Source organism: Mus caroli, chromosome 13 (genome assembly GCF_900094665.2).
Source record: "Mus caroli chromosome 13, CAROLI_EIJ_v1.1, whole genome shotgun sequence".
Lineage (NCBI taxonomy): Eukaryota > Metazoa > Chordata > Mammalia > Rodentia > Muridae > Mus > Mus caroli.
The window spans coordinates 51,687,084-51,698,717 of record NC_034582.1 but is presented as its reverse complement, the minus strand read 5'-3'; the positions used below and the strand labels follow the sequence as shown (position 1 = coordinate 51,698,717).

Here is an 11,634-nt window from a genome sequence, read left to right as displayed (position 1 = left end):
CCCCCCGCCCCCAGTGATGCACTTCCTCCAGCAAAGCCACACCCCCTAAACCTATGCAAACAGCGCCACCAACTGGGGACCGAGTACTCAAACACCTGAGTCTGTGGGGGATATTTTCATTCAAACCACCTCAGAGGCTCATGTGAGGTCACTGAAGATGTGGGTGGCTGAGAAGTTCCCCTACAGTACACCCGCAACGAACATGAAAGCAACGCTATCTGCCATGGTAGCGAGCACTGTGCCTAAAAATGGTCATGGCACAGAGAGCAACTGCAACTGGACTGCCAGAGAGCTTGGAGTGCTTGAGTCTGAAGGGTGGGCATGAGCAGGGAGGATGAGGAGGGTGAGGGAGGTGAGCGAAGATCCCCAGCTGGGAACACTGCAGCCAGAGAAATAAGGCAAGGCAGGGTCTCCAAGCATTCCCAGGGGGGAGGATGATAGCTGGCCATAGAGAATAGTCACTGTTGGGCACTCAGCCAGGGCTCTGAATGAGATCAGGAGCCAGGGAAGAACTTGGAGTGAGGGCACCCCACGGGAGAGTGTCATGGGAGCAGAAGGGCCTGTGAGAGGTAGGAATGGCCTTCTTCCCCTGTCAGCCATCTTATCCTCCTCAGCCAGACTGGCTGGTGATCGCTTCATCTGGAAAGGCATCCCTACTTCTGCCTAGAATCACATCACACACACGGTACCAGCTTCTTTGTGGTGCCTACCTCTGGGGAATTTACACAGTTATCTCACAATTGTGGTGGGCACTTAGACGCTCTCCTGGGAACAGGTAAGTCCCCAGTGCCTGCACTGAGCCTGGCCCATAGCCAGTGCTCAGCGAGTGTAAAATGAAAAAGGTAACCAAATTCTCGGGTGTAGTTTCCTCCCTGTGATGGCTATTCTCCGTTGTCAACTTGACTACATCTGGAATTAATTACAAACCCAAACAGCTAGGAATAGCTGTGAGTGATTTTTTAGTTAATTGGATCATTTGCGGTAGGAAGACACATCTTAAATCCAGATCATTTGGGGTCAGAAGACCCGGCCTAAATCTGGGCCATGCCCTCTCATGGCAGCCTACATAAAAGACATAGAAGAAGGGAGCTTTTGCCTTCTGCCTGCTTTACTCACGGCCAAGCTATAACCTGCTGCTGAGGCAGGTATTAGAGCCTTGTGTGGGATTCTGATGTGTACTAAAGATTAGCTGAGACATCTAGCCTCACAGACTGAACAGCGACTGGATTCTCGGGCTTTCCATTGGGAGACAGCCATTGTTAGACTTTTCTTCCTCACTGTGCTGGAAGTACCATTTTCATCCCCTTTCACAGAAGAGGACGACTAAGGCATAAGAGTCATTTGCTCAAAGTCATATGCAGATCAACTGACGTCAGACACAGACTTCTTGCTTTTGAATAACGTCATGTTTTAAAGAGACATGAAGAATGATATAACAGGCAGATCGTCACACCAGACGTGCAGAGGCTCTTAGCTGTGTGCATGTATTCAAGCCCCAAAGGTGGTGCCGTTTTCATCTTGGTGCAGACCTCTGAGTGGATAAAACTGCCAGTTTTCTTATATTTCTGAAATAAACCCATGCTGCTATACATGAAAAAATTTTAATCTTTTTAAAAATATATGTACTTTTATTTTGTATAAATTGGTGTTCTGCCTGCAGGTATGTCTGTGTGAGTGTATCAAATCCCCAGGAACTGGAATTACAGACAATTGTGGGGGCTGGGAATTAAACCTGGGTCTAGCCCAAATTTTAATCTTTTAGTGTGATAAATGGCAAAAATCATCTTGCATTCCCTCTGCTGAGCCCAGTGTCCCAATGCCATCGTGACTTTAAGGACAGGTGAAATGGTGGGTGTGGGTTCTGCTTGCTCTTTAAGCACAGCTTCCCCTAGAGGCGCACAGAAGAGAAGAAAAGAGAAAGCACAGATTCTGCAGTTAGCCAACTGCCACTCCCCCCATCCAGAAGCCCCTCTGGATACTTGCACCCCTAGGAGCTTCCAGGCTAACAACACAGCAAGGTGCAAACCATAGCCTGGGAGCCAAGGCTAGCCCTCTGTGAGCCTAAGATACCTGGACCCTGTCACTGAGTCAAAGCAGCACTTCACCAGAATGCAGGGGCTTGAAGACAGTAGAGTGGTCCTACTCTGCAGTCACATATCCATAGGCCCTCCTGGCTTAGTCACCTGCTTCCTGGTTCTAGAACCTCGGGTGAGATGTTTCTTCCTCGCTGTGCCTGTTTCTGCACTGGCGAATGAACAACTTAAAAGTACCAATTTGAGGGAAGTTGCCCCAGTCAAAGTGACGAATAAAATATATACACAAAATGATGCCCCTAAGTACCATCGTCTGAGCATGGTGTCCTGCATCCTGATAACTGCTCTGTATGATCGTATGTCCTTCTCACAGGTTCCTTGGATGGGCTCTATAACAACCCACAGGTTTACAGAGAGTAAATGGAAGCCGTTTAATGGAGAGCCGTGTGCTGGCGAATAGTGGGGTAGGGTGGAATTACATCCACCACTGTCTGGTGCAATGTTCACAAGGTGAGGCGGCCTCCCTCCCGTTACCATGGTCATAGCTGCCTACTGGGCTCTACCTGGCCTTACATATTCTTATGGATGTATATGACAAGTACTCCGGACTCTCCACAGCCCCTAGATAGTCACACATGAACATCATACTATAGACCCCCTCCTAGGAGTTGCTTAGCCCTCGCCACTCCGCACCCCCCAGTCTGCGAAGCAGTGACTTGATCAAAGTCTTAAACAACCTGTGATGAGCCCCTAATCCCACCTGGCCTTGAGCTTGGACCACAAGCCCAGCAAGCACAATAGAGCCCAACACCGCAGGGGGCGGGCCTGCTGGCATTCTCACTTGGCACCTGCTTGAAAACTCTAGGATTTGAGCCAAGCCTGGGTCTCTCGGTGGCTTCGGACAGTAAACCTGTGTGTCCTGAGAAGTATCCACAGGAAACAGAAAAGCAGCATCCTTCGGCAGGCCGTGCTCCCGCCTGACCTTCTTCCAAGGCACTGAGGTATGGGTGTGCAAGCGTGAAGGCGGGCGTGCTGTGGAGCGAGAGGGTAGCGGATGTGAGTGTGTCCGTGTGTGCGTGTGTACGCGCGTGGCTCCGAGTGTGCGCCGCTGGGATCGCGATGGGTCCAGGGCGGGCGGCAGGGCGGGCTGGGAGATCTCCTCCCCCCACCACATTGAGAAATCTCAGTGAGTCACCGAGTGGTTCTGCATATTAATGAGCTCGCTCTCCGAGAGGGCAGGAGCGAATTTAAAAGAGGCCAGGGTGGGCGGAGGGAAGCTGTGGGGAGATCGCAGCACCCAGCGCCAAGCGCAGCGCGGCACCGCGACAGACGGCAGGAGCACCCATCGACGGGCGCAGCTGGAGCGAGCCGAGCAGAGCAGAGAGAGGCGTGCTTGAAACCGAGAACCGAGCCGGGCGGCATCCCCCGGCCGCCGCACGCACAGGCCGGCGCCCTCCTTGCCTCCCTGCTCCCCACCGCGCCCCTCTGGCCAGCATGAGGCTCCTGGCGGCCGCGCTGCTCCTGCTGCTCCTTGCGCTGTGCGCCTCGCGCGTGGACGGTGAGTGCCGCGAGGGCCCTCTGTCGCGGTCCTGTCCTGTCCTAGGGAGCCCAAGCACCACCTAGGCATCCTGGAACCCGGGGAGGAGGGGGTCCCGGGCGGGCACCTTGGGCGGTCGCGGAAACCTATGCGGCGACTCAGCAGCCCGGCCGCGCTCTTCCGCAGGGTCCAAGTGTAAGTGTTCCCGGAAGGGGCCCAAGATCCGCTACAGCGACGTGAAGAAGCTGGAAATGAAGCCAAAGTACCCACACTGCGAGGAGAAGATGGTTATGTGAGTTCTGGGGTAGCATATCCTGTGGCGGGGCCCATCCTGGGTTTAGGTCAGGCTGATAACAGCATTTCTCTCTGCCTTTGCCAAGATGGGGATGGGGGTGTCTTTGGCCGGTCCCTCTGAGCCTGTCCCTGTTAGGATTCTAAGTGGCAGGCGAGGTTTATTGTAGGCTAGTTAGTGGTACTGGTGCGCCCGCTTAGAACATCCATCTTCACCAGATCCACTCGGGACACGCACCCGGCCTGTTGGGCCGGCTGGGCTGCCTTCCTCTTACTGAAGAGAGAAGTTAACTTTTCCTTTCAGCGCCCCACGGGTGGACACTTTGGGGCTCCCAGGGCTTTCAATGTGAGAATGCTCCTGTCTCTTCTGCCTCGTGGGTCCGAACATCTGAACAATGTTGGAGAAAGGGCTCTGCTGGGGTTAATGTGCCATGCCACCACCGCAGCCTGCTTAGTGGGGATGCCGGCAAAGTCTTAAAAACTGGGGCAGAGAGAGAACACTGAGTTTCCTTGCGCCTCAGCCTTCCCAATTAACTACTTGAAGCCAGCGCTGCCGTTTTCCCATCAATACACTCTTGGCCAGGAAGGCAGCCCTTGGCAAAACAGCTCCCAAATATTTGCCATGGACCATTGGCCCCTCATCCCCTCCCCCAGAAACAGGACACACTTTATTCTCGGTCTGGGCAAGTGCCTTCCACCGGCTGCCCTTGCTTGCCCAAAGGCCTTCACGCAGCGTCTGTGAAGGAAGGGCACACCCCCACCCGGCACCTCACCACCTCCATCCGCTGAAGTTCAGAGAACTCAGAGAGCCACAGGGCCTGAGCTGACCCGAGTCATGAGCTTCCCAATTAACATCCTTTCGCCTGCCCTTGTCAGAGAAGGGAAAACTTCCCTTTTACGTGTGGGCTGGCTCAGGGTTAAAATGCTCCCGGCAAGAGTCACAAGAACAATAGAATTTCTAGTTAGGGGGTCCAAAATGTCAGAAAAGATTGCAAATTGTTTTTGAGAGACCTTGCAGGAGAAAAAAAAAAAAGCATCAGCAACTCAAAAAGAAGAGGATCGTCCCCAGACAGGCTATCCTTGACTAAACTTCTCTGGGTAGAGAGGGAAATTCCAGGCAAGGAAGGCTTCGTGTAGCCTTGGGGAACTTTCCAGGGGCCACATGAGACCACCTTCCTTAGGCCTCCCTTCCCACCCCATCTTTTAACAGACCAGAGGTTCCTCTTCCCGTCTATCAGACAAGGGACCCTTACTTTTTGCCAAAACAGGTTTTCAGCCACAAAGGCTGAAGGCAAGATTTCCAGTTCAGTCTGAGGCATCCAGAGATCTCTGCTGGGGGCAGGGGGGAATCAGTGTGTGTTTTGAGTACAAGTCCTTGCAATCAGGGCATGGGAAAGCCCAGATTCCTTTTTTAAAAATGTGTGTGTGTGTGTGTGTGTGTGTGTGCACACTTATAATTGGGAAGGGAGTAGGCATGCCATGGCCGATGTGTGATCAGAGGACAACTTGCAGAAGGTGGCCCAGGAATCAAACACAGCTCCAGGCTTGGTGGCAAGGACACTTGCCTACTGAGCCATCTTGCCAGCCCAAGTCCAGGTTATTGAAGGACAATATATGTCATACGTCCATGGAATTATGATCCAAACCACTGGTGCCCCAGAACTGCTGCAGAGTGAGACCCAGAATTTCTAGTAGTTGTTAGGTCTTGGATCCCAGATTCTGTCCCCTGCTTCTGATTTGCATAACCCCAGTATTCGGAGAAAGCTCTGGGCACCTCTGTGGAGGGGGTGGGGGGCAGAGGACGGAGCCCTTTTGTATGCCTTCAGAAGTAGGATGTTCAGGCTACACTCTGGCTTAAGAAGAAAGGGGCTTGGGGGGAGGTAATGTTGTTTGTTTATTTTTACTGGAGTTTGCCATCCAGGGCAACAGCAGCATTATAGGTTTGGAAGACATACAGGTGGTAATTCCTGCGGGATGGTAGAAGTAGGAGGGCCCCATGCTCAGAGCCTGCAAGGATCCACCTGTCTCCAGGGAAGCAAGATCCGATTACTCGGTCTTATCAGATGTCCATCGCTGGTCTTAGAGGAAGAACAAACTCTTGACACAGCTTTCTGTCCCCATTCTGCTTGCAAGATTTTGTCTGCTGTTCCTACAGCTTGGAAGTGTGTGTTCACAGCAAGCCTGCCCCTACTAGAATTTGCCCTTTTAACCCTGACTCTTCTTCACCTTGGGACCAGGTGGGGAGCAGATCTTCCACTCTCTCAACTCTCATCTCCAACTATCCTTCCGTGACCCATCAGGAAGTCACATTCTGATTTGTTCCAAGACCCTAATTCTTCACCATTGTCCACCTCTGTCTTCCCAGAAGCTTCCTGTAAGCCCTGCCTATATCTCCCTGGTCAGCCTGTCTGAGAGAGGTACCTCAGACCATCCAGGACTGAACTCACACATGAAGTTCGTCTTTCCTCTGGCTGCTTCATCTCTCGTGACTATTTAGTAATTAATAGCTAAGTCCCTGGACACCTACCAAGGGCTAAGTACTCAGCATAGGAGACCTCTTTAGCTCCCTCAGTAGCCTGGCGACACAGATCCTTTTATTGTACCTATTTTACACAGAGCAGACAGAGTCAGACAGGTCACAAGGATTCAAACTCGGCCGCTTGCACTCAACACCGCTCCTGCTTTTCCCCTGCAGAGTTAGGCTTTCCCTCCATGGAGTGTTGGAGCTTTGGCTGAGAGAGACCCAGAGAAGAAAGGTCGTATTTTTCTGCCCCCAGATGAGATAATTGCAACCTCACACTCAAGCCAGTAAGGATCAGGAAATCCTTAGCCCAGGGACAAGCTGTAGAGGGTGCAGGTGCTGGGGACAACGGTCAGAGACTATGGTGGCTGCAGGATGCGTCTCAGCCCTCTGTGCAACTTGGCATGGGTGCCTTCTAGCAGTAGCTCTGTCTACCTCTGGTCCACTGATCATTGCTCCCCAAGAGAGGCTGTCCTGGGGACAGTTGGGTGCTGAGGGGCAGGGTCTCACACTTACTCCCTACATAACCCCGTCATGAAGACTGAGACATAAAACATTACAAAAGGCTTGCCAGGGATTGGACACTGGCAGCAGGGAGGGACCAGACGGCCCAGTGCTCTGATCCTGTAGACAGTTATTCAGCTATCTCAACCCTGTGCCCCATTCTGCTCTGTTTCAGCGTCACCACCAAGAGCATGTCCAGGTACCGGGGCCAGGAGCACTGCCTGCACCCTAAGCTGCAGAGCACCAAACGCTTCATCAAGTGGTACAACGCCTGGAATGAGAAGCGCAGGTACCCTCGCCTCGCCGCCCCACCCTCGCCCCCTCCCCTTCCCCCATCCCTACCCACTCAGAAGGGCTTGGCTATGGGCTATAGCTTTCAGGGCAAGAAGGGACCCACACACCATGCCTTCTGCAAGCCTCATCTAATATGTGACACCCACATAATAGCCACGAAGGTAGACACCCTCACACTGTTTCCTTGCCCCCACTGAATGGAGACCTCACCACTTCACAAAGGAGGCTCTGCACGGCTGTGCACACTGCAGGTGTGTCCCTGTGTGAACAAAAACTCTACCTCGTTTTATCTTTCATATTATAGACTTGTGGGAATATTTTTAAAGTTTTTTTTTTTAATCTTATGTACATGGGTATTAAGCCTGCATACACTTAAGTGTGCCCCCTACATGTATGGTGCCTGTGGGCTTCAAAAAGAGGTTCGTCATATCCCCTAACACTGCAGTTACAGATGGTCATGAGCTGCTGTGTGGGTGCCAGGAACCCAACCCAGGTCCTCTACCAGAGCAGCAATGTTCTTAGCTGCTGAGCCATCCCTCTGGACCCTAACTTTCATAGTATAGTCTCAGTTGTTTATGTAAGCCACATAAGCTGGAAATGGCTGGGTGAGCACCTGGCATAGTTGTCCTCTGTTAACTTTAGCCGGGTGGGGTATGAGCTCTTCCGTGACAATTTATTGGCCAAAAGCCACGAATGATAAGAATAACCCCTACCAGCAAGGTGCTGTCCTCTCCAGAATGTCCCATGTCCCGTTCTTCCTAAACATCAGGCAGGTTCTGAGTGGCGCTTGAGTTCAGCATCTTCCATTCAGAGCCTCTTTACCCAAAGGGGCAGCAGTGCCTTGGACCAGACACCTCTGCTGATGGGCATTTTCATACAACCAGAAGGGGGCTCCCTAGTTCTAACCCTGGGGTCCTCGGTCTGCTCTTGGAAGGAGAGGCCAGTTCTCGGCTCCTTTGTACCATGTCCTGGAGTAGATCACTCCTCAAACACCCAAGGCCTGCTTTATCATTCCCTGCAAAGCTAAGGAAGGACACACACTTAGGTGACCTCCAAGGATTCTAGCAGCTTGGCCTAAGAGGGGGAAACAAAGACCAGGTGGGGACAGGGTGTGACTGCCTTCACAGCACTGGAAAAAACCAGGGCGAGACCTTTGTGGGTTGTGGGTCGCTGGTGCTGCCTTTCCCAGCAGGTGGCCTTGTGCCCCTCACACAAACACCCCGCTGTATGAGCGGCTCTCTCTCGGCTGACATCCCTGTTCAGTTCAGCTCCTGCACCTGAGTCCTTCCTTGCTCCCTCCAAAACTGCCTCATCTGCAGTTGCCCGAAATAGAAAGTGGTGAGGTGAGCGACTGGTTCCTCTGTATCTGATGGGAATGAAGCCCTCTTGCTGGTCAGGGCACGCAGCTCACATGGCAAAAAGCAGAGCCTGGCCTACCCTGCCCACCCCCACCCCCCACCCCTGCCACCACCTCAACTTGTGTCATCGGAAAGCAGAATTGACCCCAGCTTATGGAGGGTTGGGGAGTCTTGTTTAGACTACTGGAGACATTCAAACCTCTACCCACCTGGTTTTCCTCCACCCCAGCCATGGCTTTGAAGAGGAGGCACCTGTGGGTTTCCTGCAGCCCCACCCCCATCGCACCTTGTCTACTTTTGCAAGTTGCTCTCCTGAAGGCTGTGAGAGCCTCTGCTACCAGGCGCCTGCCGATTTGCTACATGCTAGCCTTTCCAGGGCTGTTTGTTTGTTTTCTGAGACAAAGTCTCACATGGCCCAACTCAACCTCAAGACAAAGGATAGCCTTGAACATAAACCTAGCTGGTCCACCTCCCAAATGTTGTGATTTCGGGATCACAAGCCTATGCTACACTCTCCTGAGTTCATCCCTTTCTTAGGGCTCTGATGCACCTGGAATAGGAAACTGCCATGCCTCCTCTTTCTCTTTCTGTCCCTTTCCTTGCAAAAGATTAAAAAATGACTTAATGAATGGGGATAGAGATTTAAACTGTTCAAAGTCAGAGAGAGAACAAGCATACATGTTCCATAGCTCAGAAGGGAGAACGGCACTACCTGCCTGGCCCATGGCACTAACAACTGAGTTCAAAGCACTGTAGAAACCAGAGTCCCTGGCTGTCATGATAGGCAGCTACACAGACACTTCATTGTGTTTCTATTTTATTTATTCGCATGTGTCTATGTGCCTGTATGCCATGTGTGTGCAGGTGCCCGAGGCAGCCACTAGAGGGCGTTGGGTGCCCCTTGAGCTGGAGGAATAGGGGTTTAGCAACCCCTGGAGAGGATGCTGGGAACTGAACTTGGTCCTCTGGCAGAGCAGTGACAGATTTTTGAGCACCATCTCTCTGGCTTGCAGGCAGTTTATTTCAATGCATGATTAGGGATTCTCCCTCGGAAACCAGGAACAAGCAAGAAGGAACAGTAGGCTGCCTGTGAAGTGCAACCCAGTGCTAGGATTACAGGCCTGAGTGTGAGCTTTTGTGGAGGTTTCGAACCATCTCTCCTCTTCTGGCCCCAGACCTGGGAGAGGATCCATAGGTGAAGCCACTCCCCAGGAGCTGTGAGCAGCCTACACCACATCCTGAGCCACTTATACCTGTGTGTCCTCTCTTCCCAGGGTCTACGAAGAATAGGGTGGACGATCATGGAAAGAAAAACTCCAGGCCAGTTGAGAGACTTCAGCAGAGGACTTTGCAGATTAAAATAAAAGCCCTTTCTTTCTCACAAGCATAAGACAAATTATATATTGCTATGAAGCTCTTCTTACCAGGGTCAGTTTTTACATTTTATAGCTGTGTGTGAAAGGCTTCCAGATGTGAGATCCAGCTTGCCTGAGCACCAGACTTCATTACAAGTGGCTTTTTGCCGGGCGGTTGGCGGGGGGCGGGGGGGGGAACCTCAAGCCTTTCCTTTTTAAAATAAGGGGTTTTGTATTTGTCCATATGTCACCACACATCTGAGCTTTATAAGCGCCTGGGAGGAACAGTGAGCGTGGTTGAGGCCGTTCACAGCACTACTGCTCCGCTCCAGGCTTACAAAGCTTCCGCTCAGAGAGCCTGGCGCCTCTGCGCAGCTGCCACAGGCTCTCCTGGGCTTATGACTGGTCAGAGTTTCAGTGTGACTCCACTGTGGCCCCTGTTGCAGGGCAATTGGGAGCAGGTCCTTCTACATCTGTGCCTAGAGGAACTCAGTCTAGTTACCAGAAGGAGCTTCATCCTCACCCCACCCCCACCCCAGCTCATTCCCCTGCTGCAACCAGGCAAGTGATCCTTAAAGGAGCTGGGTCTTTTTCTTGCAAACTGAGGGTTTCTGAAAGGTCCGCTGCTTTGGTAGAAGATGCTCCTGAAGCATCCAAAGTCCTCAGCAGTGTGAGAAAATGATGTTCGAGGTTCGGGAGGACAAGGGAAGATGCAGGATTAGATGCAGGACACACAGCCAGAGCTACATATCCTCTTGGCAAAGGGAGCCCCCCCCCCGCCCCGCCCCCCCCCGCCCCTCCCCCCCGCAGAGCTTTGTTTCTTTCCCTCACCCCAACAGAAAGTGCACTCCCCCTCAGTGCATATGCAAACTGCACGGTTCTCTGAGTTAGGATGTTAGGGCGATCCTGCGCCCTGCCCTCTCCTGTGTACATATTGCCTTCAGTACCCCTCCCCCTCCCCATGCCACACACTGCCCCTCATTAGAGGCCGCACTGTATGGCTGTGTATCTGCTATGTAAATGCTGAGACCCCTGAGTGCTGCATGCAGGTTTCATGTTCTTTCTAAGATGAAAAGAGAAAGTAATAAAATATATTTGAAGTTACCAAAATTCTGCACTCCTGGGCTGTTTTTTTTTTTTCCTTGTGTCTAGTTAACCTAAATGACAATAAAAGGTTTGCCACATCCTAAATAAACTGGCACAGATGTGTTAGGAGGGAAAATTGGTGTTTCACAAGTATCTGTCTCTATGGAATGTGGGGCTGTTGCTCTCTCTGGAAGCCAGGAGGCCAGGCCTGGAGGGCACTGCTCCCCGCTCCTCACTGAAGGTGAGGATGCAGGTCTGAAGGGGCAAAGAGAAGGCAGTCCAAGATGCTCTGGGGCCCCACAGCTCTGAGACCTACAGTGGAGGGGCAGGAGTTCAACTGAGAGGCTAAGGCTCTGGTACCAGGCTGTGTGGTAGCCAAGGAGGGAGATGCCTATGACATCAGAGCACACAGATGGTGTTTCTGAGGCCTGGGTGACAGAGGACTCCGGGGCTGGTGACCTGTGTCTTATTGAGCAGAGTTCAACTCAGCCAGCCTCATCTGTCATCTTCCCTCAAGGGAACATGTCCCCAGACTAAGTACCTGGAGCTGTATATGTCTTCACTTTTGCACATGGTTTCCTGCCTGCCCCTCTTCTCACTCACCAAGGTGCACAGCAGGTCCTCTCTGCAAGGTGAACCACGGGGTGACACTATG

At 52.2% G+C, this 11,634-nt stretch overlaps 1 protein-coding gene across 1 annotated transcript; it reads left to right on the top strand.

Moving 5' to 3' along the window:
• The first annotated feature begins 3,274 nt into the window (after positions 1 to 3,274).
• Positions 3,275 to 9,922, top strand: Cxcl14 (C-X-C motif chemokine ligand 14). Its single transcript, XM_021180669.2, has 4 exons — positions 3,275 to 3,591; positions 3,757 to 3,862; positions 7,062 to 7,175; positions 9,813 to 9,922. The coding sequence occupies exons 1-4, from the start codon at positions 3,528 to 3,530 to the stop codon at positions 9,826 to 9,828; spliced, it is 300 nt and encodes a 99-aa protein (XP_021036328.1). The 5' UTR covers positions 3,275 to 3,527; the 3' UTR covers positions 9,829 to 9,922.
• Positions 9,923 to 11,634: the final 1,712 nt, after the last annotated feature.